Source organism: Lonchura striata, chromosome 24, assembly GCF_046129695.1.
Source record: "Lonchura striata isolate bLonStr1 chromosome 24, bLonStr1.mat, whole genome shotgun sequence".
Lineage (NCBI taxonomy): Eukaryota > Metazoa > Chordata > Aves > Passeriformes > Estrildidae > Lonchura > Lonchura striata.
This window is the reverse complement of record NC_134626.1, coordinates 6,084,199-6,110,547: the sequence shown is the minus strand read 5'-3', so window position 1 is coordinate 6,110,547 and position 26,349 is coordinate 6,084,199. Positions and strand designations below refer to the sequence as shown.

At 57.1% G+C, this 26,349-nt stretch overlaps 2 protein-coding genes across 3 annotated transcripts in view; both read right to left on the bottom strand.

The window, feature by feature from the left end:
- Positions 1–14,555, bottom strand: part of USP48 (ubiquitin specific peptidase 48) — a 31,135-nt gene extending 16,580 nt beyond the window's left edge. Inside the window, exons 1-11 of one of the 2 annotated variants that reach the window (XM_021537874.2) lie at positions 14,299–14,555; positions 13,331–13,451; positions 13,105–13,246; positions 11,952–12,079; positions 10,317–10,441; positions 9,653–9,761; positions 8,354–8,487; positions 8,103–8,185; positions 7,395–7,574; positions 4,732–4,857; positions 1,318–1,467 (exon numbers count right to left, since the gene is read on the bottom strand). In XM_021537874.2, coding sequence (XP_021393549.1) covers positions 1,318–1,467; positions 4,732–4,857; positions 7,395–7,574; positions 8,103–8,185; positions 8,354–8,487; positions 9,653–9,761; positions 10,317–10,441; positions 11,952–12,079; positions 13,105–13,246; positions 13,331–13,451; positions 14,299–14,432 — 1,432 coding nt within the window. In that variant the 5' untranslated portion in view covers positions 14,433–14,555. Of the gene's footprint in view, positions 1–1,317; positions 1,468–4,731; positions 4,858–7,394; positions 7,575–8,102; positions 8,186–8,353; positions 8,488–9,652; positions 9,762–10,316; positions 10,442–10,518; positions 10,719–11,951; positions 12,080–13,104; positions 13,247–13,330; positions 13,452–14,298 lie in introns of those variants that run through there. The other variant, XM_021537876.2, reaches the window with a different exon arrangement.
- A 1,026-nt stretch (positions 14,556–15,581) lies between these two features.
- Positions 15,582–26,349, bottom strand: part of HSPG2 (heparan sulfate proteoglycan 2) — a 44,123-nt gene continuing 33,355 nt past the window's right edge. The window contains exons 71-94 of the mRNA XM_077788175.1: positions 24,331–24,591; positions 23,923–24,118; positions 23,736–23,833; positions 22,973–23,239; positions 22,786–22,898; positions 22,561–22,708; positions 22,362–22,478; positions 22,035–22,119; positions 21,806–21,950; positions 21,634–21,733; positions 21,441–21,550; positions 21,258–21,366; positions 21,080–21,178; positions 20,244–20,465; positions 19,760–19,992; positions 19,171–19,273; positions 18,402–18,536; positions 17,801–17,854; positions 17,627–17,702; positions 17,411–17,489; positions 17,243–17,313; positions 17,050–17,133; positions 16,867–16,970; positions 15,582–16,030 (exon numbers count right to left, since the gene is read on the bottom strand). Of these exons, the coding sequence (XP_077644301.1) occupies positions 15,867–16,030; positions 16,867–16,970; positions 17,050–17,133; positions 17,243–17,313; positions 17,411–17,489; positions 17,627–17,702; positions 17,801–17,854; positions 18,402–18,536; positions 19,171–19,273; positions 19,760–19,992; positions 20,244–20,465; positions 21,080–21,178; positions 21,258–21,366; positions 21,441–21,550; positions 21,634–21,733; positions 21,806–21,950; positions 22,035–22,119; positions 22,362–22,478; positions 22,561–22,708; positions 22,786–22,898; positions 22,973–23,239; positions 23,736–23,833; positions 23,923–24,118; positions 24,331–24,591 (3,173 nt within the window). The 3' untranslated portion in view covers positions 15,582–15,866. The remainder of the gene's footprint in view (positions 16,031–16,866; positions 16,971–17,049; positions 17,134–17,242; positions 17,314–17,410; positions 17,490–17,626; positions 17,703–17,800; positions 17,855–18,401; positions 18,537–19,170; positions 19,274–19,759; positions 19,993–20,243; positions 20,466–21,079; positions 21,179–21,257; positions 21,367–21,440; positions 21,551–21,633; positions 21,734–21,805; positions 21,951–22,034; positions 22,120–22,361; positions 22,479–22,560; positions 22,709–22,785; positions 22,899–22,972; positions 23,240–23,735; positions 23,834–23,922; positions 24,119–24,330; positions 24,592–26,349) is intronic.

The window sequence follows — 26,349 nt, the reverse complement described above, 5'->3', positions numbered from 1 at the left end:
GACCTCCAGAGAATTGCATCGCTGTCAGAACTGGTTTGCTAGTCTGGGATGAAACTGCCTCCCCCAGAAAGGAGGGTTTTTCTGGGGCAGGCTCCACAAAGCTGGCAGGAAACGTGTCTGCACAGCTGCAGAGAGAGCCCCAAGCTCCACAGAGAAAGGACCCGGAGCAGTGCTGGAATGATGCTGCCTCTAGCTGCGCTATGCCCATGATGTGCCAGCAGCAGGCAGAGGGTGCCTCAGGGCAAAGTTTCAGGTCCTGTCATCTCTAAACTGGGGCAGAAGAGCTTCACCTGCACTTGTAAAAATCATATATTTTGAGATTTATTCCTCTGTCACATCAGAACTGCTGAGAGCAAGCTCTTCTGTTCCTGCTGAGGAAAAGCACACTGCAACTGTGCTGCTGCTCCATTTCACGGGTGACTCAGGGCAGGTTCATCCCTCCAGCACAACTCTGATCTCACAGTGACATCTGAGTGCTGCTCAGGCTTCTGAGGAGCTGTGACACCTTCCTGCTGCAGAGTTAAGCACCTGAATTCCCAAACTGCAGAGGCAGATGTTTACAGGAACAGGAGTTTGTTGTTGGGCTACTCCAATCTCATGGTGGACTCTGAGCATCCAATAATAAAAGCCGAACAGTGAATTCTCTTACAGGCCACACAATTAAACCCACTTTTAAGTCTTCAATTGTAATTATCCTGCAGTTTTTAGGAGAGGCACGTAGTGAATACAAACTCCCAGGGCTGGATGGATAGAGCAAGTTTTGTGGGAGATGGGAGAGAAAAACAAGGCGGGAAATAAAACTCAGTGTGCTGAGGCAACAAGACACAAGAAGGAGTCTCCCTACAAAACCGAGACACGGAGCAGAGAAGCACTGGCAGGGATGGATCCAGTAATTTTCTGCTGGAGGTCAGGCATTCTCTTAGCCTGTTACCTGCTGATGAATCGGGCTCACCAGCTCCCAAACCTGCTGTGAGCTGGCAATTTGGGAGCAGGCAGTTATTCCGCCTCGATGATCCTAACGAGCTGAGCTGCTCACCAGGCAGAAGAAAAGAGTCACAAAGCATGAGGCTGACGATGGGGAAGGAGCAGGAGGGAATTAGCAATGCCAGAGGCCATGAGAATGAGCAAAGAAAGGAGAAAAATAGGTTAAGGCAGGAAAAGAAGCAAGGGAAAACAAATGTAAGCATGCATGAAGCTCTCCCTTTGCAGAGGGCTGTGGGAATGCCTTCCAGCAAGGCCACGGGAGTTGGGAGTTAGTCACAAATCATTCCTAAGCTTAACAGCTCTACTACAGCAATACTCCAATGTCTTACAGACCAGCTTCGGCGGGTAACCTTTGGTAGAGCTCCTTCACCTCCTCGTGCTTGATTTTGCCTCTGGCCACGCTCTGTTTGCGCATCTCGGCCATCTCGTTGCACCACTCCTCAAACTTACAGTTATCCCGCTCTACCAGCTCCTGCAGAAAAGCTGGGAAAGAAAAAAAAAACCAGGAATTGAAGGGAAAATGCCAGCTATGTTAATTACCATGGGTTATCTGGGGACAACAAACCTAAAAATTCCCTCCCGCAGCATTGCTGGGCGAGGTCTTTCCCCAAGCCAAGCACGTGGACGTTGCTCTCTCTGATACTGACGGTTGCAGATGATTGCACCCAAGAAAATAATTTACTTGGGGTTGGTTGCAATCTTAAGTGCAGCTCCTCTGTCCTTCCTCAACATTCCCGGGGGGAAACAAAAGCTTTTCACCCTCTGGATACACCTGAAGCCTGTCAGGACCTGCAATCCAGCATCTTGCAAACCCAAGGGCAAAGAGCCCTCAGGAGATGGGAGATTAGCCAGGGCAGATCAACAGAAAGGTGAAGGAAATCGGGATTTTTGCTGCCACTGATGGAAAAACCCCAAACAAACAAAACCTCAGCAGGGAAAAAAGAAGATAAACCACTTCCCTCAGAGGGTTGGTGCGAGGGAGCAGGGGGGAAGCTTTGCTTATCTGAGGCCTTTTCCTATTTAGAATTATTTTGAAGAGCAAAAATATCTGCAAAAAGGTTAATTCTTGACCAAAATATCCACCTTGGGAGAATATCCAGTATCACAAAATAAGCAGCCTGACCTCCTTGAGAACAGAGCCAAGTTACGTCTCTCCACTGTCCCGGAAAAGCCGCTTTTTAACAGCATCAAAGCAAAATGCCTCAAATTTACAGTTCCATGAAACCTCCCCACAACCACAGAGCTCGACTGCTGCCCTTCACTCCCCGTTCCCTGGCAGGATTCCACGGGAAACAAAGGCAACCGCGGGGCTGTGCAGGAATTTGGAGCTGGGTGGGGAGGTTTTTGTTGAGTTATTGTTTTGGGCAGAGGGGTAGGAGGAAAGGGAGAGCAAGAAAGCTCAGGAAACAGGCTGAAAATACAAATCCAGGCAGGAATTAGTGCTAATTCCTGAAGTTTTATGTCTTGGAGGGTGTATTTTAAACAGGGGGGGCTTGGAAAAGGTTTGGGGTGTTATTAGGGGGAATAAAGTATATGATTTACCCCCCTCTGCAGAGATCCAAAGGGACCTGCCACCTCTGCTGTCCCCACTCCACAGAAAATGAGGGAAGGGGGAACACACCTCAGCACCAGGGGCCTAATTAGTATTTCTAATCAAGGAGCAGCCGAACAGGATACATTAAACCCACAGGCAAAGCCCACAGGGAGTTCTGGCACCCCCAGAATTCTAAAGCACAACACGAAGGCACTTGGCCCAAATTCCCCCTGGGGGCTCGGAGCCTCTTTATTTTCATGTCATTCATTCCTGACGTGGCAAAGCTGAAGCAGTTGCAGAGGGAACCTGACATCTGTCAGGATTATTCACCTCTTCGTGCATGCTGGTGACATTTAACCACACTGCTCTCTCTCCTGCACCTTTAGAATCCCAGCAGGATGATCTCCTCCTGACCCCAGCTTGGCCAGGTGGGTAAGAAAGCAATGTCTGAGTGGGCACATGGAGGGATGAGCAGATTAATGTTATTCAAGTGCTGGGAAAACCCAGGAGTTTCACTGGTCAAGACATCAAGGTGCCAGACAGCACCTTTGGGGCTCATGGCAAACAGTCAAAAATCATGGAATCCTGGAGTGGGTTGGGAAGGACCTTGAAGATCATTTTTTTTCACCCAGAGACACCTTCCACTAACCCCCAGTTGCTCCAAGCCCCATCCAACCTGGCCTTGGACACTTCCAGGGATGAGGCAGCCACAGCTTGTCTGGGCAAACTGTGCCAGGGCCTCACCACCCTCACAGCCAGGAATTCCTTCCCAATATCCCATCTGACCCTGCCCTCTGGCAGTGGGAAGCCATTCCCCCTTGTCCTGGCAATCTATCTCTTGTCCCAGTTCCCTTTCCAGCTCTCTTGGAGCCCCTTTAGGCACTGGAAAGGGCTCTTAGATCTCCCTAAGGTCTTCTCCAGCTCTCCCAGCCTGGAACCAGAGCAGAGCTAGCCCTAAATGGGGCTTCAAGCAAAATTCCACCTCCTGGCCCACCTGGATGAGCAGGATCCCCAGAGGACTCACCTGGCACCTGGACTGTGAGGGATGGCTGAGCAGGGCCCAGGGACTCACCTGGACTGAGGGATGGCTGAGCAGGACCCAGGGACTCACCTGGACTGTGAGGGATGGCTGAGCAGGACCCAGGGATTTACTTGGACTGAGGGATGGCTGAGCAGGACCCAGGGACTCACCTGGACTGTGAGGGATGGCTGAGCAGGACCCAGGGATTTACCTGGACAGTGACGGATGACTGAGCAGGACCCAGGGACTCACCTGGACTGAGGGATGGCTGAGCAGGGCCCAGGGACTCACCTGGACTGTGAGGGATGGCTGAGCAGGACCCAGGGATTTACCTGGACTGAGGGATGGCTGAGCATGACCCAGGGACTCACCTGGACTGTGAGGGATGGCTGAGCATGACCCAGGGACTCACCTGGACTGTGAGGGATGGCTGAGCAGGGCCCAGGGATTTACCTGGACTGAGGGATGGCTGAGCAGGGCCCAGGGACTCACCTGGACTTGAGGGATGGCTGAGCAGGACCCAGGGACTCACCTGGACTGTGAGGGATGGCTGAGCAGGACCCAGGGATTTACCTGGACTGTGAGGGATGGCTGAGCAGGACCCAGGGATTTACCTGGACTGAGGGATGGCTGAGCAGGACCCAGGGATTTACCTGGACTGTGAGGGATGGCTGAGCAGGACCCAGGGACTCACCTGGACTGTGAGGGATGGCTGAGCAGGACCCAGGGATTTACCTGGACAGTGAGGGATGGCTGAGCAGGACCCAGGGATTTACCTGGCACCTGGACAGTGAGGGATGGCTGAGCAGGACCCAGGGACTCACCTGGACTGAGGGATGGCTGAGCAGGGCCCAGGGACTCACCTGGACTGTGAGGGATGACTGAGCAGGGCCCAGGGACTCACCTGGACAGTGAGGGATGGCTGAGCAGGACCCAGGGATTTACCTGGACTTGAGGGATAGCTGAGCAGGACCCAGAGATTTACCTGGACAGTGAAGGATGGCTGAGCAGGACCCAGGGATTTACCTGGACTGAGGGATGGCTGAGCAGGGCCCAGGGACTCACCTGGACTTGAGGGATGGCTGAGCAGGGCCCAGGGACTCACCTGGACTTGAGGGATGGCTGAGCAGGACCCAGGGATTTACCTGGCACCTGGACAGTGAGAGATGGCTGAGCAGGGCCCAGGACTCACCTGGCACCTGGACAGTGAGGGATTTCTCACGGGCCTGCAGCCTGTACACCAGCATGTAGGCGTTGCGGGAGCAGTGCGTGCCCTTCCCGCACTTGGGCTTACGGGTCTGGGATTTCGATGGCTCCGCTGTGGGAACAAAAGGCAAAACCTCAGCAACACACAAACTTCTTCCCTGCTCCTCCATTAACGGGATGAGTTTGCCACCCAGCCAGCTTCCCTGTGCCAGGCCTCTGTGCCAAGCACTGGGCTTGGCACGACTCAAAATTGTAACCCAAAGAAAGCCCCAAATCTCTCCAGTCTTTCTGGGTAAATCAAAGGGACTAAATTTAGGAGGCTGTTCTGAACCTCCCTTCTCAAGAGCCTTTCTTCTCTCCCCAGTGGAACTTCTCTGAGCCAAAAGCCACTCTTGGAAAAACATCCTTTCTCCCTTTTGCCTCTTGTTCTGCTGTCCTGACTCCAAAGAAAAGAGTCAAATCCTCAGGGAAGAAAATGGTATTTACAGGTGATTGTGGATATGAAAAAAAAACACAGCAAAGCTTTTAGGAAGCCAAGAGCCATGGAAAGGGTTGTTTGTGAGCAGCTGCTGGGGGGTGTAAAGTTGTGTTGCAAGAACTGCTGCTTCCAGATGGATTCTCAGGCAAGGAAAACACTTATCTACAGCTGCAGCTTCAAAAATCAAAATAAAGTGAAAAATTAAAGGAACAATGTTCCATAAATTGAACTCTAAGTGGGCCATTGAATTAAGTTTCTTTTCCTCCAAATTCTGGTAAAATTCATGTGCCTTTCTCCACCCCACACCATCCAGGGGACTTCCCAGACTCTATTTATTTGCATTTTATCCAAGAATTTTCTGAATTGCTCCCATCTGCATGGCCAAGACTCTCCCCCCCGACAGACCTTCAGTTTATGTTACTGATTTTCTCCTGCTGTTACATGTATTTGTAACAAAGAGAAGCCTCAGTTTTGCCTGGAACAGGCAAATTACATCAAAAATTGATACAAACATTGAGCTCCCAGCTTTAAGAGGCTACTAAACACACTTGACTTCTATTCTCCAAACAGCCTTGAATTGAAATACGAGAAATAAGAACATTTACTTGCAGTTAAGCATGAAACTTTATAAAATTGAGGTCACAGCAGTTTACTTGCATCTCAGTTGTTGCACTGGGCGAGCGGGGAGGGTAAAAGCAAAGGCTGAGCTGCTCTCAGGGCTGTTGAGGGCTCAGTTTCCCTGTGCACCACTAGATGTCCGGCCAGCTCCAGCCTGGGCCGGCAGCAAGCAGAGGGAGCCAAGGGGAATGGGATAGAGCTGCTGGCACAGCAGGATCATGGACTCACTAAGGCTGGAAAAGCCCTCCAAGATGTTCAAAATCAACCATTAACCCAGCACTGCCAGCTCCACCACTAACCCATGTCATGTCTCCAGGTGCCACTTTTAGAACACCACTGCTGCCCTGTGCAGCCTCCTCCAATGCCTGACTATGCCTTCCATGAAGGATTTTTCCCAATATCTAACCCAAATCTCCCCTGGCACAGCTTGAGGCTGTTCCTTTTCCTTCTGTCCCTGTTCCCTGGGAGCAGAGCCCGACCCCCTCCTGGCTTGGCTGTTCCCTCCTGTCAGGAGCTGTGCAGAGCCAGAAGGTCCCCCCTAAGCCTCCTTTCCTCCAGACTGCCCCCAGCTCCTGCAACTGCTCCTCAGAAGTTCTCCAGACTCTTTTCTTTGTGCTCCAGACCCTTCCTCAGCTCCACTGCCCATCTCTGGGCACACTCCAGCACCTCAAGGAGCATCGTGCAGGTGAGAACAAGGAAATAGGAGAAGGCTGATGCTCCATTACACCAAAACAAGGGAGCACTTAAATCTGCAGTTTTGTTTTTTTTTTTCTCTAAAGATGCCCTAAAGAAAAACAACATTCCATAAATTCTAACCACAGCAAAGCATCCTGGTGAGTAACAATTCCTGGGAATGGACTGCTTGCACTGCAAGTGCATTTCTTCATAATTTCCCTGGTTTTCCCTGCTGTGAGCACCTGCACTACAGAACACTGAGCCACTACAAAACCATTTCGACTCTAAATGAGCTGCTTTTATTTATTAGCTGAAGAGTAATAAATCCACAGGTCCAGCCTCAGCCCAAGCTTTCCAAGAAATCTCCAAGAAATCCAGTCCAGAAACACAGTGATATTGGCAGCACGTGACGAGCCAGGAAAACACAAAAGCACCAAAGAAAAAGCTCAGAGTGAAAAGGCAGTTTAAGCTTCCAAGTTGTTATTTGGATCAAAATCTTTTTTACTGCCTCCAAGTAAAACACCTCAGTGGAAATAGAACCATAATGTGTTAAGGAAACTGAAAGCATTCTCCTTATCTGTTCCAAGGAAGTGGCGCCCGCCTGTTGCTCCCTGATAGGAACCCTCTGCCCGTGTTATCAGCGTCTTATCTGCCATGTGGCAGCCAGAGAAACACTAGAGTAGCTGATCATGAGGCGTAAACACTCACACGGGGCTGAAAAGAAGCAAATCTGGCTGCAATCACCGGGGATTGCTGTTTCCCACCTTCCTCTGAGCCATGACAGCCCGTTCTAGGGAGGAGCACGAGGCTGCATCTGGGGATGCCAGTGGTTGTGGTAGAAATATTTTAAAAGGGCACTCACAACTGAAAGGTTTTACCTAGATCTTCCTCAATTCCCAGCTGCAGTTTCTTCCCCTCCATCTTCTCGATGTCTTCGTCGTTGAACTTGTACCACTCGCCCGTCTGTGGGTCCTTCACGTGGGCGATGTAGTGCCCGGAGTAGGCACTTACTCCACGGTGTATGAGCACAGCACTCAGCTCATACACGTACACACCGTCTGCAAGGCAAGCAGCACTTACACACAGCTCTGAATGCAGCTCTGCAGCCAACAGCACTCATCCTTCCTGTCCTAAAACCTCGTGTTTTCACCAGGAACCAAAGCCTGCGCTTGAACTCACAGCGCTTCAGGACATCACTAAAAGGGTTGTGGCTTCATAGCAAGGATGTTGCCTAAAGTATGGGCTTCAAACAACTCTGGACAGAATTTTAAATCAAAAAGATGATTCAGAGGAATCACTGAATCCCAGAATGGTTTGGGTTGGAAGGGATCTCCAAGCCCATCTTGCTTCACCTCTCTGCCAGGGGCAGGTACGTTTTCCACCATCCCAAGCTGCTCCAAGCCCCTTCCAACCTGGCCTTGGACACTTTCAGGGATCCAGGGGCAGCCACAGCTCTCCTGCTTCTCTGGACAGCCTGTGCCTGCATCATCACCCTCACAGGGAGGGATTTCCTCCTAAACAGAATTACAGAGGAGATCTGCCAAGAAGCAGTGGTCAAAGGTAACAAAAAACTGCCCCAAACTCACTTTTTTGCTCCATGAAAGGCTCCATGTCCAACAGCTCTGAGAAGCCAATGTAGGTGTTCAGCTTCTTCTTGTGCCCAGTTTGTCTGTGTGGAGGCAAAGCTGTGGCTCAGGGCACAGCAACAACAACTCCCATCCCAAAACACCTCCCTTAAACTCCCCTGAGCACCCCTCAAGAGGCTCAGACACCTGAAATTAGAGCAGGAAGAGGAGGGTAGTGATTTCCCCAACAGCTTCCAGGTGTTCCCACTCACCTGTCAAACACAAAGCGCATGAGCTGCAGGTTGAGGGTGCAGGGCAGGCTGAGCAGCCGGATCTTCCTCGTGGCATTTTGCTTGCTCTGACAAGTCTCACAAAAATAACGATTGTCTCCTTCTAATTTTTCCTCCTGAATGTGGAGAGGCAGAGGGAAAGGTCTTGAGAACAGCACTGAAAAGTCAATTGAGCTACTTAACAGCTGGAGAATGAGAAGCACCAAAGTTATTTTAACTATTTAAGTCTCTTCTCAGCTGCTTCCCAAATTTTTCTGAGCTAAAGACACACTAATCACTGAACTTTACAGCATAGTCATAGCAGGCTGCTCTCACTTCAAGGCAAATTTTAGACTGAATCAAACCCCATTCCAAGTTCTCAGGTCTCTTACTCTTGCTCCTTGCTTGACTGAGTTGGTTTATACCAAAGAAAATAATTAAATCTGGATCCAGTTAATGTAAAGCCACATTTTAGCCTGGAAATTATAACCCTCTGCTCAGCCACCCAAAATCACCCTGCAGGAGTCACTCACTGCCTAAGCAGATCCAAGGGTAGGGTTAGGCCAGAGGAAAATTCCAACCCCCCTGAAAAACGTCACAGGGCTGTTTTGTGTGAAGGAGGAGCAGACAAATGTCAAATACTCCAATTCAGGAATTTAATCTGTGCACCCAAACCAGTTTTTTTCATAGCAGACTTTCCAGGCAGAGCAACTGGTTTGCTGAGTGCACCAGCAAGCAAGGAGCTCAGGGAAGAGGTTCAGTTCAGTTCAGTTCTGTCCTAGTCTGAGTGGAATCCACAGCTTAGAGTGCCAGAGCTGAACTTCAGATCCAGACAAATTTTCAAGCTGAATTGAGGGCACTTGCAGCTGTTCCTGCAGCTATTCCCGGCACTCCCTGGTACTTCTGAGAGCAGATTTTTCAGCAGGGAATGTCTCCTGTTGCTATGCAGATGAGCACTGACACAGAAAACAAGGAAAGCAGCCATTCTCCCAGTGCTATCCGTGACAAAGCAGGCAGAGACTTTTCCCTAACTTTCCTGGCAAAGTATTTTAGCTAAAAATGCAACTTTCAAGTGCTTTTTAAAGCTGTAACAGGAGCATGTGATATCATGGAGCTATTCCTTGCTCCATGTCTCAATCCTCATTTTTGGGTCTGCAGAAAACAACATTTTCACTTGGATGCATCTCCCTGAGCCAAGTCAGTGGCTTCACTCCGACACCGACCTTGAGGGCTGTGAATTGGAGGAAGGAACTGAAATTCCTTGCTAAAAATAGCAGGACTCCAACTACAACAAGCTCATACCTTGAGGAATTCTGTTATACAGTCTGTCAACTGCTTGTGTCCTTGGATGTTTAACTCCAGCTCGTAAAATTTAGACACCAGTTTAGATTCTCTGCCACACTGGTTGCAGCTGGGATGGGAAAGAAGACAAAAATATATCTGAGGACAGGTCAGAGCTCATGCATCAGGGCTCCCAAGTCTTTAGTAAAATATTCCTTGAATAAAACCAGGAGAAAAAGTGAAGTCAGGGCTAAGGAGATTCACACCACCACACCATAAAAACTCCAGGAGAAGGTTTAAACAGCTTCAGAGCACCTACCAGGACCTGTCACAACTTGCATGTACCATTTTATATTATTTTTAAGGTGAAATTCACAGCTCTGAGAACACAGGAATGAAAATACAACACCCAGGATGCTGTTTTCTGGCTGGAGGACCTGCCACTCCATTAACTCACTGCAGATTTAGTTGGTAAATTCTCATTAAAGGAGTAAAAGCAGCTGGAGAACTGTCACAGCAACACCATACACACAGGAACAGGAAAGAAAAACGTAAATATTTCTCAGAAAGTGTTTCTGCTGCAGCTTAACTGCCTACTCTGGTTCTTAGGAGGGATCTTCCCCTCCTAAATCCTTCTAAAAATTTAAATATTTACAGAAAGGGTCTTCCCAAAATGATTACTTACACTGTGACATAGGCATACTCTCCACAGAACTGCTTTTGCACAATATTCCGGACATCTGGGTTTTTCTGTTTGGACAAAGTATCTTCCAGCAGGGACATGAACAGCTTGGAAAACTCCTGGGCATCCTGAAAGAGAAAACCAAGTTCATTAACAATCCACCACAGCACAATCCCAACCCTGTCACTAATTCACTGCTAATTACCCCAAGCCCTCTACACAGGCTGTGCCGAGGCTCCGTGCACAGCATGGAAAATAAAGACCAGGCAGGAGAACTAAGGGAAACAGAGGAATTTGGCTAAAAGGAGCATGAGGCCCTCGGTGTGGGAGCACAGCAGGAGCTGCCCTGGCTCCCTGCCAGGGCTTTGACTTCTGCCCTGCTCCTCCCAGGATTCTGGAAGGGATAAAAACCCTCCCGTGGAGCTTTCGAGCCCCTTGATCCTCCTTTTTGCAGCTGTCCCTGCTCAGATCAGAGGTGAGAAGAGAAATAAAAACACCCCAAAAATGAGAAGCTGCCCTATGGGTGATCCCGGCGACGCTCCAGAGCTTCCCCACACCCAGCTCGGGGCCTTTCTCTCCCGCCCTGGTTCTCCTCTTCCAAAAACAAACAGGTTTTGGCCTCTCTCAGCTGCCCTTTGGTGTCCCTGGTCAGCTTCCTTCCTCTCCTGACCCTCCCAAGGAAACACTGCCAGTGCTCTGCTCTTGCTCCAAAACCTCCCATTACCTCTCCAAGTGGATTTCCAAGCCCTGCCCCTCTCCCAAGCTCTCTCCAGCTGCAGCCCCACAGAGCCCTGCAGCATTCACCTCCCACGTGCAGCCCTGGCTGGCTCCTGGTGATCCACCTCCCCCTGAGGAGCTCCTCGCCCTTGGGAGGGCCCTCTCAGCACCCAACCCCCCGGGGAGGAGCAGCCCACAGAACACCTGCAGGACCCTCACTGCAGCTCTGGCTCCCACCTGGCCCCATCCCACAGCTCCTGGGCTTCATCCCACCACTCCCTTGGCACTCATCTAGCCTCACTGCATGCACTTCCTAGCCTCATTCCATTGCCCCCTGGGCTCCTCCTTGTATCCCTGTACTTATCCCATTGTTTCATGTCCTGATCCCATCACTCCTTGGACTCCTCCTGATCCCACTGCCCCTGGGCTCTTCCTTATCTCTGCATAATCATCCCATTGTTCCATGTCCTGATCCCATCACTCCCTGGGCTCTTCTCCATCTCCCTGGCCCCATCCCAACACTCTATGTTCTCACTCCCTGTACTCCCCCTGATCTCCTTGGCCTCATTCCATTGATCCTTAACCCCATCCCATCATTCCCTGGGTTCCTCCTATCTCCCTATCCTCATCCCATTCCTCCTGGGGATCCTCCTGATCTCCCTCTCTCCATCCCATTGCTGCCTGCTCTCCTCCTGACCTCCCTGTCCCCACCACATCACTCCTTGGACTCCTCATCTCCCTGGCCTCATCCCATCACTCCTGGTCCCCTCCTGTTTCCCCCCTGCACTCTGGCAGGGGCCTGCAGCCCCACCTCCCCCATCAGGTTTGCAGCCAGAAGCCAGACCCAGCTGGGAGCTGCCCAGTGAGCACCTAAGGGTGATTCCCAACTCGTGGAGGTGCCAGGAATCCCCTCCCACACACCTGCTGCTGCCCCGTGTCCAGCCCCAGCGCCTTGACAAAGCCCGAGGGGTCGATGTAGCGCCGCTTGCTGTTCTGCAGCAGAGCAAACAGGTACTGCAGGTGCTCACAGATGGTCTGGGGCTCATAGTCTGGGAAAAACACAAGGCACAGCAGGAATTCAGGGCGAGAAGGGATCGCTCCGAGTGTTTCACGACCACTAGAAGTGATGGGCTTGGAAGGTAGTTTGAGTTGTCAGGAAAACTGAAGTGGAACGTGTAGGTGATGAGAGCACATCCCAGCACAAGCCAAATAGAGAATAATTCAGGTTGGGAAAAACCCTTAGGGTCAAGTCCAACTGTAAATATTTACACTCTGTAAATTTCAATAAGGAGGGTGGGGACAGGCTCTGCTCCCAGGGAACAAGGGACAGGATGAGAGGAAATGACCTTGAGTTGCACCAGGAGAGGTCTAGGTAGGATATCAGGGAAAATTCCTCCATGGAAAGGGTGGTCAGGCACTGGAACAGGCTGCTCAGGGCAGTGGTGGAGTCCCCATCCCTGGAAGTGGTGTCTGTCAAAAACTGTCTGGATGTGGAAGCTGGGTAGGTGGGTTAATGGTGGGCTTGGCAGTGCTGAGGGAATGGTTGGACTGTTAATCTTGGAGGAGTTTTCCAACCTTAGGAATTCCATCCTGCAGTGCCCAGCACCAGCTGTGAGTGAAGGGTTTACACAGCATGCACCAACTACTCCAAAAACCAGCTTCTTATTTATCCCAGAAGGTGAAACATAATTTACAACCACCGTGAAACAGCAGCAGAGCTGAGGTGGCTGCGCCGACCCAGAGCCTCCCTGGGGAAAGCACCCAAGAGCAGAAAAAAACAGGGAGCCTTAATCTGGGCCCCAAATTTCAGCCCTGCCACGGGATAAGTGCAGCTCTGCAACAGCACAGACCAGCCCTGACCAGTACCACCACTGGGCTACAAGCAGATCATTATTTTCAGCTCAGACCACTCTGATCTAAGACATCACCTGGACTGAGGTCGGTTCATCCCCAAAATCCAGACGATGGCTCCGACGGCGCGCGCGGCTGGAGCTTCCCCCACTGATCCTTCCTGACAAACCTAACCCCAAGGTGGGGTTTGAGGGAAGGGAACAAACCCCCGCGTGCCACGCACCTGCGTCCTTGGGAACGCCGTCCCCGCAGGCGCTGGGGCACAGGTAGAGCGCCTGCCGCAGCTCCAGGTTCAGGAACCACATCTGCAGGAAGGTGTTGACGTAGCACGTGGCGCCGAGGTTCGTCAGGCCCACGAAGGCGTTCTGGGGGGGCAGAGGAAGGGCCAGCTAAAGTCACCTGCCCTGGTCCCCCCAGCGTGGCCCTGTCCCCTGGGGGGTTGGGGGTACCTTCTTGCGGCGCTCGCAGTTGGGGTCGTCGATGTTGTGGAAGCTGTTCTCGTCGATCTCGCCCAGCCACGCGTGCTCCCCAATGCCCACCAGGCAGTTGGGGTTCCCCCGGCAGTTCCTCCTGGGGAGCCAGAGCCCAGCTGTCACCCCCATGTCCCCCGGGGGCTGGCGGGGGGTGACAGTGAGGGGTATGGGGAAGCACGAAATGTTGGATGGGATGAGACGTGGAGCACACAGCACCCCCCCACCAAAAATCAGTGGGCGTGGGTGAGGAAGGAGGTGGAGAGCTAGAGGGGTTTTTGGGTAAAAAATGGAAATCCAGGGGCAAGTATGGGACCAAGGGGATCTCCTCTATCTGGGAAGCCAGGCAGGGTGAGTGCCGTACATCCAGGCAGGGATGGGTTCTCTTCAGCCCACAGGGATCCCCTATAAATGGGGAGCCAGGCAGAGAGAGGGGTGCCTACAGCCCTGGGGCAGGACTAGCTCCTTACACCTGAGAAGCCAGGCAGAGAGAAGGGTTCCCTACAACCCCGGGGCTATCCTAAAAATGGGGAGGGACAAGCAAGGAGAGGGGCTCTCCCATATCTGAAGAGCCCAGCAACAACGCGTTCCCCACAACACGAGGGTGGTGCCCTGCATCTGGTGAGCCAGAAGCGTCTCCCACAACCCCAGGAGAGCTCCCCAACATCAGGGCAGCCAGAGAACGAGAGGGGTTCCCCGCAGCCCGGGGAGGGTCGCTCCCCTGTGTCTGAGCAGAGAGGGACAGAGGCTCCCCAGCACCCGAGGGAGCCCCCTGAGTGTGGGGAGCCGCACAAGGACACGGTGCTGAGGGCCCAGCCCCGGGGAAGGGAGCACGGGGGAGGCTCCACCGACCCCGCGGGACCTCGGGAGGGGCGGGGAGCGCCCCGCGCCTCACGGCGGGAGGGAGCACGGGGGTCGGAGGGGGTCGGTGCCCGGCCCCGCGGTACCGGCAGGCGCCGCGCTGGCAGGGCTCCAGCCGGACGCGATAGGCCGCCTCGATGTGCTCCTGCGCCACCGCCTCGGGCGGCACCGTCTCGGTCCAGCGCCACGCCGCCTTCTCCAGCTGCAGCCGCGGCGCCATCGCTCCCGCCGCGCCCTGGGGCTGCCCTGCGGCTGCCCCGGCCCGGTCCTGCCCCGGTCCCGGTCCCGGTCCCGGCCCGGTCTCGATCCCGCCCGGCCCCTCCCGCCGCCGTCAGGGCCGGTGACGCCACCAGCGCGACGCGGTGACGGCGCGAGGCGCTGACGTTATCGGGGCGCGACGCGCGGGGCTGGGGCGGGGCTTCCGCCAAAGGGGCGGGGCTTGGGAGCGCCAGGTACGGGCTCGTGCCCGCCAGGGGCGGGGCTTGAGCGCGCAGGGGGCGTGGCTTGGGGCACAAGGGGCGTGGCTTGTTTGAACTCTGGAGGTGTGGCCTGTGCGCACGGGGCGGGGCTTTCGACCCATGTGGGCGTGGCTAATGTGGTGTGGGCGTGGCCTGAGCGGACGGTGGGCTGGGTCCCATCGCCCCCTCCACCCTCCCCACCGCGCCCCCAGAGACCCCCGAGCCCCCCAAAGCCCCCAGAGCCCTCCAGAATTACCCAGAGCCCCCAGAGGCCCCCAGAGCCCCCCCCAGGCCCCAGAGCCCCCCAGAGAACCCAGAGGCCCCCGAGCTCCTCAGAGCCCCCAGCGCTCCTCAGAGCCCTCCAGAGCTCTTCAGAGACCCCAGAGCCCCCCAAAGCCCCCAGAGCCCCCCAAAGCCCCCAGAGCCCCCTGAGCCCTCCAGAGCTCTTCAGAGACCCCAGAGCTCCCCAGAGCCCTCCAGAGCTCTTCAGAGACCCCAGAGCCCCCCAGCCTGGTACCCCCACCAGACCCCCGAGCACCCCTGTGACATTCCCCCGCAGCCCTGTACTACAGCCCCCCCACGCCATAAGATCCCGGCCCCCTGAACTCCCACAGCCCCAAACCGTATCCCCCCCTATACTGCACCCCCCACACCCCAAAACCATAACCCTTCCCTACCATAACCTCCCGGGCCCCTCCACCCCTGCAGCCCCACACCGTGCCCCCTACATCTTCCCACTGTACCCCCTCTCTTCTACCCCCACATGACCCCCCAAACCGTCTGGCTCATGCCACGCCGCCCGCAGCCCAACACCAAAGCCCCCCTCTATCCCCACACCACATCCCAACCCTCCTGCTCCCCACCCCACCGCTGCTGTACCCCCACAGTGCCCCCAAACTCGGCAGCCACGCTGGTTGTCTCTCCTTTAATAGCTGTCCCCGCAGGGGGGTCCCCGCCAGCACCCCGATTGTCCCTCGCGCCCCCAGCCCGCCGCCACCCCGGGGGGCGCCCAGGCGGCCCGGCCGCCCCAGCACAGTTTCGGGGGGCCGGTGGAAGGGGGGTGTAAACATTTTTGAGGGTCCCGGCCCCCCCCCCAGAGTCACCCCGGGGCAGCGAAGCACCGTTTCCTCTTGGTGGCTTTTTTTTGGAAAAGAATAAAATTGGCCAAATTCCCCCCGAGCTCTGTTTCAGGGGGGTTAGGAGGGGCAGGGGGGCACAGGGGAGCCCCCCAGCGCGCCGTGCCGGAGGTCGATGGGGTGTCGGGGGATCCCGGCGGACTCCAGCGCCAGCCCCCGCACGCACCCCGAGAGGCCGGAGCTGAACTTGCCAGCGGTCAGGGCGCGGGGGTCGGGGGCACCGCCTGTGGGCACAGGGCGGGCACTGGGCAGGGGCACCACCCGGGCCGGGCCTGGGCACCTGCCCGCCTCCATCTTCTGTCCCACCAGTGTCCCCACCCCGTGTCTCGTCCTGCATCCACCCCAAGTCTCTCCCTGCCTCCCATCCTCTGTTCCACCCTGCCCCATCCCGTGTCCCATCTCATGTTCCACCTGGTGTCTTATCCCAGGTGTCATCCCATGCCCATCCCGTGTCCCACCCCATGTCCATCCCATGTCCCATTCTGTGTCCATGCCATATCCCACCTCGTATGTGTGTCCCACCCCATGTCCATCCCCTGTGCCACCCCATGTCCCATTCTGTGTCCATCCCATGTCCCATCCTGTGTCCCACCCCATGTCCCATTCTGTGTCCATCCCATGTCCCATTCTGTGTCCCACCCCATGTCCCATTCTGTGTCCATCCCATGTCCCATTCTGTGTCCGTGCCACATCCCACCTCGTGTCTGTGTCCCACCCCATGTCCCATTCTGTGTCCATGCCATATCCCACCTCGTATCTGTGTCCCACCCCATGTCCATCCCCTGTGCCTCCTCATGTCCATCTCATCCCATTCTGTGTCCCATATCCCACCCCATATCTGTGTCCCACCCCATGTCCATCCCATGTCCCACCCTGTGCCCATCCCATGTTCCACCCCGTGTCCCACCTTATATCCATCCCCTGTGCCACCCCATGCCTCATCCCGTCTATCCCACATCCACCCCATGTCCATTCCACGTCCACCCCACATCCACCCCATGTCCATTTGTGTCCCAGCCCGTGCCCCCCGTGTCCCCCCGTGTCCCCGGTCCCACCGTACCCACGTAGACGCTGCCCTCGGTGTTTGCCATGACGTTGGATCCGGGTGATTCCCCACTCACCGGCTCCTCTCCATCCACCTGGAGCTGCCCACGCCGGCCCTCCCTGAGGGGCACTGTCAGCACCTGCAGCCCACCCCACCCCACCCCACCCCACCCCACCCCACGCCCAGACCCCTGCCCACCTTGTCACCGTCACCCGGTGCCACTCGCCGTCGTTGACAGGGTCTTCAGAGGTGATGGTGGCCTCGCCACTGCCCAGCTGGTAGCTGTTGGGGGGCACGGTGTCAGCCCGCAGGGCACCTCAGGGGGCACCTTGTGGGCTCAGGGGACCCCCGGTGCCACACGTCACGCCAGGGGACCCCGGTCCCCCCTCACCTGAACACCAGGTGCCCATCCTTCAACCCGAGACCAAGGAAATCTTTGGCTTTGCCGCCCTCGCCGGGCTCCTGCGGGCGCAGCGGGGGGTGAGCAGGGGGCACCCGGACCCCCAGCCCGAGGGGGTCTCACAGCCGGTGCCCCCCGTGCCCCTGTGCCCCGTCTCACCGCGCCATGCCACAGCAGCAGCCCCTGGGCGCTGCGCGTCCGCAGCTCCAGCTCGATGGTCTCGGGAGCCTCGGGGGGGCTGCCAGGGGAGGGGGTGATGGGGGGCAGCACCCAAAAACGGGGTGATGCCCTGGGGGGAGTGCAGCACCCCAAAAACGGGGGGGTGCAAAGGGGGGTGGGGTGCAGCACCCGCTTGGGGTGTCCCGTGTCACTCACCCACGAGGGAAGAGGTGCCCAGGAAGGGCCAGGTAGGATCCGTCCTGGAACGCGGCGCTGAACTGCCCGGGGGCGTCTGGGGGAAGATGGGGTGTCAGGGGGGGATGGGAGGAGGGGACCCCACCCCCTCCTGCATTTTGGGGGGAAAAGGGGGAAATGGGTGCAGGGACCCACCGCCACCCCCGCTGCCCTCCTGCCAGTCCTGCTCCAGCTCTGCCAGTGCTGAGCCTGTGGGAGAAGAGGGGGTAAAGGGGGGGACATGTATCCCCTTGGTGTCCCCAGCTGTCCCCCCACCATGTCCCCGGGTGTCTCCAGTTGTTCCAGGTATCTCCAAGTATTCCCCAAGTGTATATCCTCAACAGTGTCCCCAGGTGTCCCCCATATCCCCAGTCAATCCCCAAGGGTCTCCAGGTATCCCCAGGTGTCCCCCCCATGTCTCCAGGTGTCTTCAAATGTCATCATGTGTTCCCAGGCGTCCCTAAGTGACCTTCTCCCATGTCCCCAAGTGTCTCCCCGTGTTCCCAGTTTCCCCCAAGTCCCCACATGTCCCAAAGTGTCCCCAGGTATTTTCAAGTATTCCCCAAGCGTGCATGTCCTTGTGTCCCTGCGTGTCCCAGTGTCTTTCCTTTGTCTTCCAGTGACCTGAGGTTTTCCTCTGTGCCTTCAAGTGTCCCCAGGTGTCCCCCCTGCCCCTCCACATGTTCCCCCTCACTGTGCTGGCAGTGCTCCCTGTGTCCCCAAGGTGTGCCCCCATGTCCCTGTGCTGTCCCCTCACGGTGCTGGCAGCGGGCCCCGGTGTATCCGGGGGGGCAGCGGCAGGAGCCATGGACACAGGAGCCACCGTGCAGGCAGGGCTGGGAGGGGTGACAGCCCTCGGCCTCCTCCTCCTCCTCGTCCTCGCAGCGTGGGCCTGGGGACAGCGGGACACGGTCACTGCGGGTGACGGGTCAGTGTGCACGGCACGCACGGGCACAGACAGGTGTGTGCAGTGAACAGGCATGAACTGTGTGTGCACATGGCACAGGTGTGTGCAGTGAACAGGCGTGAACTGTGTGTGCACGTAGCACAGGTGTGAACTGTGTGCACGTGGCACAGGTGTGTGCAGTGAACAGGCGTGAACTGTGTGTGCACGTGGCACAGGTGTGAACTGTGTGTGCACGTGGCACAGGTGTGTGCACAGCACAGGTATGAACTGTGTGTGTGCACATGGCACAGGTGTGAACTGTGTGCACAGACATGGCACAGGTGTGTGCAGTGAACAGGCGTGAACTGCGTGTGCATAGCGCACACACACACAATGCACACACAGTGCACACACATACACAGGTGCACACCTGCGAGAATGCACATGCAGCACACATGCAGTGCACACACACACATACACACACATGCAGCACACACATGCAGCAATGCACACACGCATACAGACATGTGCAGCACACACACGCAGCAATGCACACGCACTGCACACACACACACGTGCAGCACACGCACTGCACACACGTGTGCAAACGCCCCCATGCCAGCCCCGTGCCCGCTCTCACCGCGGGTCCCGGGCCGGCACGGGGCGCGGTGGCCGCAGGGCCGCACTCCCCGGCTGCGCAGGAAACGCTCCCGCAGCTCCAGGCGCTTCCCGCTGACGGACACCTGTGGGGACACCGCCCGCTGTCACCTGCCACTGCCCACTGTCACCTGCCACCGCCCACTGTCACCCGCCACCAGGGTCACTGCCCGACCGGGACACCAACAGGCCGAGGGGACGCCAGTGAGGGACACCTCTCCAATGAGGGACATCAACAAGGGGACACCAAGACGAGGTGTAGCCAACCCAGTGAGGGACATCAACAAGGGGACACCAAGACGAGGTGTAGCCAACCCAGTGAGGGACATCAACAAGGGGACACCAAGACGAGGTGTAGCCAACCCAGTGAGGGAACCCTCCCAGCCAAGGGGACACCATCAACAGGGTGATTTTCCCCAGGGGACACCAAGAGGGGTCATCCCCCCAACAAGGGGACATCAGTGGGGTCACCTCCCTCCCCACCAAGAGGATCATGTCCCCAGTACGGGGGAATCCCCTCCCCACCTGAGGGGGGTCAGCTGCCCTCCAAGGGGACACAAGGGGGGTCTCACCTCTCCGATGCAGCCGCGGAAGGAGGCGTTGGTGGGGGGCCGCAGGGGGGGCTCGGTGCCCCCCAGGTACAGGGGGCTGCGCAGGTTGAGCCCCTGGCTCTTGCCAGGTGAGGAGCGTTTCACCGGGGCAGCATCGTCCACCACCAGTGTCCCATCCTTGTGAACCCGTTCCGCTGTCACCCAGTGCCACTGGCCCAGGGCCACTGGCTCTGCGCTCCGCAGCACTGCCGGGCCTGTGGGGACAGGGCGTGGTGTTGTGGAGGGCACTGAGGGACAACTAGGGAGACTCACAGACCTGAGATGTGCCCTGGGTGATGCTTGAGGACAAGAGTGACTCCCAAGGACCCCAGTGACATTTGGGGACCCCACTGTGGCTGAGGGACCCCTTTCATGGCAGTGCACCCTGGTAATGCTGTGTCACTCCCTTACTCCCACGGTCCCTGGTGCCACCTGTCCACAGTGCCCCCTGCCCTGTGCCACCCACCTGAGCCCAGCTCGTAGCGGAACTCGAGGTGGCCACCGATCATGGCCAAGGCCACGTAGTCCTCGACAGGGGCAGCTTTGCCGGCACTGAAGAGCAGGAGCCCGTCGGGCGCCAGCGGCAGGAACTCGACCTCCAGCCGCAGCTCGTGGTGCACGTTGGTGAGGGGCGGGTACGAGACGAAGGCTCCCTCCTCATCGAACGATGGCACGTTCACCACCTCACCTGCACATCCCAGTCAGTGCCCAGTGCGGGACCCCACCACCTCAGGGTGGGACCTCCAGCTCCATCTTCAGAGCAACATCCATCCACAGCCTTCATCCGCAAGGTGGGACAACCATCCATCCATCCATGCATCCATCCATCCATCCATGCATCCATCCATCCCCAAGGTGGGAACCCATCATCCATCCCCAGCCTCCATCCCCAACCTCCAACCCCACAGTGAGGCCCAATGTCCAACCCCATGGTGAGACCCAACCTACATTCCCAGGATGGGACACCAGCCTCCATCCCCATGGTGCCCATATTTCCAGGATGGTCTTTATCTCTAGCCAGTGTCCCCAGGGCGGTACCCAGCCACGTCCCCATCTCTGTGGAGTGGTCCCCAATCCTACATCCACTTCACCAGGGCAGTCCCAGCCATGTCCCCATCTTCATGGAATGGTCCCCAATCCTACATCCACTTCACCAGGGCTGTCCCAGCTATGTCCCCATCTCCGTGGAGTGGTCCCCAATCCTACATCCACTTCACCAGCCATGTCTCCATTTCCCTGGGTGGTCTCCACCCCATGCCCATGTCCCAGGATGGTGCCAGCTGTGTCCCTTGTGTCGCTCACCCTCGGTGCACCTCTCCCCAGTCTTGCCCAAGTGGCAGCGGCAGGTGTAGCCCTGCCCGTCTGGCCTGTTGACGCAGGTGGCATCAGGCCCACACGCCTCTGTGGGGTGAGAAGCCATGAGCACCCATCCTGAAGGGACATGGGATGATGTCCCCATGGAGGGAGTGGCGTCACCTACCCGGGTGACAGTGCAAAGCCTGTGAGTACTCGCAGTTGCTGCCAGTGAAGCCGTGGGGACATCGGCAGACGTAGGTGCCAGTCTCGTCGTCCTGGCACACGCCACCGTTCTGGGTGAGGGGTGACATGGGTGTCAGCAGTGGGCAGGGATGGGTGGGCATCACCTCCTCCCTTCCATCCTCACCTGGCACGGCCGGTCCTGGCAGGTGGGACAATTGGTGACACCGTGTGCCTGCAGGTCCATGTCTCCAAAGGCCACCTCTTCCCCTTGGATGCGGAGCTGGCGCACGCAGCCTGTGGGGTGGTGGAGATGGGCAGAACTGTCACATGATGCCCACGTCCCCTCACCCCGGTGCCCCCCAAGACCCCTCACTCACCCATGAAACCCCGGCTGAGCCCCGTCTTCGCCACAGCGCCGATGTCGGGGTACCCCCCCAGGTACAGCTCCTCGTTCAGATCCAGCCCTTGGAACTTCCCCTGCAGGAACACCAGGGTGGGCACCAGCTCCAGCGCCCTGGCCCCACCCCACAGCCCACCCTAAGGTGCTACCTGGGAGGTGCCGTTCACAGCGGGGTGCCCGTCGAGGCCCAGCGAGCCCCAGGTGAGGTTGCGGAGCAGCCGCACCGTGTGGTACTCGCCCAGCCGCAGCGCTGTGGGGTGACGGATGGTGGCCATGCCCGAACCAGCATCAAACCTGATTTTTTGGAGGTACAAGGGGTGTGGGTGTGTGCTGGCACCCGTCTCCCACCTCTCCCATACACCCGCTCATAGGTCTCACCTAAATTCGGGGCGTCCACCCACCAGCCCGAAGGAGATGAAGTCGGCGCCGCTGTTTTTCCGCTGCCCATTGTACAGGAGAAGGCCTGAGGGGTGTCAGAGGATCAGATGGGATGGTCCCCATCCTGAGATGGGGGACACATCCTAGGGGACCTCAAAATCCTCCCAGAATGGAGGAGAAATCCCCCATAAACTGGAGGTCTCAGATTAATAAAGTAGGGCAAGTGGAGCATGAAGGGAGGGGAGGATGAAGGTAGGGAAGGGAGAAGGAAATGATGGAAGGGACACAAAGGGGGACACAAAAGACACTTGGGGCACACAGGCTCACCATCAGCAGCATCAGGTCGGAAGGTGATGAGGATCTCAAACCTCTTGTAGGCGTCCTTGATGGTGGGCAGGGGGAGGAAGGAGCGGGGCGACTGCCCAAAATAGGGGACCACGTGTTCTGCAGGGATGGGAGGGTAAGGAGGAGCAGGGCACACCACCCCCATCCCATCCACCCATCTGTTCCCTCTGTCTGTCCTCACCCTGGACCTTCAGCACGTAGTACGCTGTCTGCTGGCCGCGGTGGTTGGCGGCCACGCAGGTGTAGACGCCGGCATCCTCGGGGCGCACAGCCGGCAGCGTCAGCACATTCCCCTGCACCCTGGCACCTGCCGGCAGCTCTCCCTCCAGCTGTGGCACAGCAGAGGGGGGTCAGCCCCCACAAGCAGCCCCCACATCCCCTGCCATCCCCCACCCCTCCGTTGTACCTTGCTCCAGGTGATCTCTGGCACTGGGAAGCCAGATGCCAAGCACGGCAAAACGGCTGCCGATCCGAGGGACACCTCCTTCACCTCCGGCTGCCCGGCGATTTGAGGAGCGGCTGGGGACGCACGGAGGTGTCACCAGCCTGCGGCGACACGGTGTGCGTCCCCACCGCTGCGTCCCCGTGCTCACCTTGCACGTGGAGGATGACGTGGGACTGGACGGTGCCCACGGCGTTGGTGGCGGTGCAGCGATACTGCCCGGCGTCAGCCCGCTCCACCTGCTCGATGGTGAGGGTGCCGGCACGGACCTGCACCCCGGGGCGGATGCGGCCCCCCACTTTGCTCCAGGTGACGTGGGGACGGGGTTCCCCCAAGCCCAGGCACTCCAACTCCACGGTTGTCCCTGCCAGTACTGTCTGCACTGCGGTCCGGATGTTGATCAAGGCCCTGGGGAGAGCTGGGGGGACAGTGGGGATTTGGGGTGAACCCCTGGCACAGGGAGGCATCGCAGTCTGGCACTGGAGTGGTAGATAGGGAGAAACGGGGTTCCTGAGGGGATGTGGGATAATTGTGGTGGCTGTAGAAAGGAGGAGAGGCCAGAGGTGTTGGGAGTCCTCGTGAGCATGGTGAGACATGGGGACTAGCACGGTGGTCATGGGTGTGGGAAGAGACAGGGGGCACTGGGGTGTCCATGGGTGTGAAGAGTGACTGATTGTGTCAGGATGTCCACAGGCATGGAGAAGGGTGGGAGGTATTGGGGTGCCTGTAGGCTTGAGGAGAGATTTCGGGTCACTATGGGCATTGGGGGCTATCAGAGCACCTGTGTGTGTAGGGAAATGGAAGGTGCTGGGGGGTCCCTCGGTGCAGGGACATGGGGGTCCTGGGGTGCCTTTGGTGGTGGGGAACAGGTCAGGGGGTGGACATGTCCCCTGGTGCTGGGGTGATGCTCCTACCCTGGACAGTGAGGGTGGCCCTGTCCTCCGCCTGTCCGCCCAGGGCACTGGCCCGGCACACATACACGCCCTGTGCCCCCGTCACCAGCTCCGGCATCCTGTGGGGACACAGCCAGGATGAGGGACCCCACGGGGGACAGTGCGGGGGTCCCACCTCCTGTGGGGGTCCCGGTCCCATGTTCCTTACCTCAGCACCCCATCCCGCACGCTGTGGGTGGGGGGCAGCTCCCCACCTTCCTTCAGCCACTCCACACGGGCACGGGGATCCCCGGAGACAGAGCAGGCGAATTCAGCAGTGCCACCCACCCCCTTGACGAGGCTCCCTGGTGTCACCCGCACCACCAAGGGACCACCAGCGACGTCCCCACCTTCACCAGCGTCACCTGGAAGGATGCAGAACCCCAGTGGTACCCAGGAACACCAGGATAAGCAGGGTGGGATGCAGAGCCCCAACGGCATCACCCACGGGGATGTGGAGCCCCAGCGGTACCCGTCAGCACCGGCATCGCCTGGGCAGGAGGCAGAACTCCGAGGGCACCGGCAGCAGTGCCACCACCCAACGTGGAGCACCAACGGTACCCAGGGATGGGCTCACCGTGAACAGCCACACGGGCGAAGGCCTCGGCGGTGCCGACGCGGTTGGCGACGAGGCAGCGGTAGGTGCCGGCGTCGGCAGGGGCCGCGGGGCTGAGGCGGAGGAGGCCGGCGCGGTGGGCCACGCGTGCCGACAGGCTGCCGTTCACCTTGTCCCAGGTGTAGTGCAGCGGGGGGGTGCCGTGGGCCAGGCACTGCACCTGCAACGCGTCACCCACCCGCACCGCCGCATCCTCCGGGAGGATGGTGGCATATGGAGGTGCTGTGGGATGGGAGGAGCTGTCAGCCATGATGGGGCCAGGAATGGGTCAGCGGGGCAAGGAGGGTGTCGGTGAGGGGTGTAGGGGGTGATGGAGATGGACATGTGTTGGGATGGATGAGAGTTGGATGGATCCATGAGGAAGAGGTGGATAGAGGACTGAGAGGAGATGGAGATGTGGATGGCTAGGATGGCCAGGAGTGATGGATGAATCCACCAGGAAGGAAGGGATGGATGGGTGGATGGATGGGTGGATGGATGGATGGATGGATGGATGGATGGATGGATGATGGATGGATGGATGGATAGATGGATGGGTGGATGGATGGATGGGTGGATGGATGGATGGGTGGGTGGATGGATGGATGGATGGATGGGTGGATGGATGATGGATGGATGGATGGATGGATGGATGGATGGATGGATGGGTGGGTGGATGGATGATGGATGGATGGATGGATGGATGGATGGATGGATGGTGGATGGATGGATGGATAGATGGATGATGGATGGATGGGTGGGTGGATGGATGGATGATGGATGGATGGATGGGTGGATGGATGGATGGATGGATGGATGGTGGATGGGTGGATGGGTGGATGATTGGAGAGTCTGAGAGGAGATGGCAAGCTGTGTGTGTGCTGGGATGGGTGAGATGGATGATGCACACGGAAAAGGTGGATGTGGGAGACAGGAAATAAGGAGTTGGATGTGAGCTGGAAGGATTGAATGATGGATGAATGTATTAGAAAGGCACGGATGGATACATTTGAGGGGAGATTGAGAAACAAGTGTATACTGGGATGGATCACATGGATGGATGCACAAAGAAGAGATGGATAGAAGAGTTAGGAGATGGATATGAGCTGGGATGGTCGAGTGATGGATGAATCCACAAGGAAGAGGTAGGTATGTGGGTGGGTGGATCAATGACTGGCAGAGTTTGAGGGCAGATGGTGAGTTGGGCATGTGCTGGGACGGATGAGATGGATGATGCACTAGGAAGGGATGGATGGAAGAGTGTGAGAGGAGATGGAGAGATGGCATGTGCTAAGATGAACAAGAGATGGGTGGATGCACAAGGATGAGATGCATGGAGGGGTGCGAGAGGAAACAGAGAGAGGAATGTTAGCTGGAGTGGGTGAGCAATGGATGAGTCCACCAGGAAGGGATGGATGGAGGGTGTGAGAAGAGATGGAGAGATGGATGTGAGCTATGATGGATGAGGGATGGGTGAATTCACAAGGACAAAATGCATGGAAGAGCAAGAAGACAGGGAGATGGGTGCATGCTAAAATTGATGAGTCCACAAGGAAAACACAGATGGAGAGGTCTGAGCAGAGATGGAGAGATGGACATGAGCTGTGATGGATGAGTGAAGGGTGAATCCTCAAGGAAGAAAGGGATGTTAGAGGAAGGAGATATAGAGATGGGTGTGTGCTGGAGATGAATGAGATGGATGGATCCACGATGAAAAGATGGAAGGAGAGATATGAACAGAGATAGAGAGATGGGCTTGAGCTGGGATGGATGAGCCATGGAAGGATCCACGATGAATGGTTAGATGGATGAATGAGAGAGCAGAAGTGGAGAGGGACATGCACAGGGATAGGACAAGCAGGTGGACACACCCATGGGAAGGGTTGGTGACAGAGCTTGAGAGGAGGAGGATGAGTGCTGCAACGGAGTGAGGATGGTCTCATGGGGAAGGGCTGGATGTAAGGGTGGAGGCGGCCAGAGGAAGGACGGGTGATGGCCACA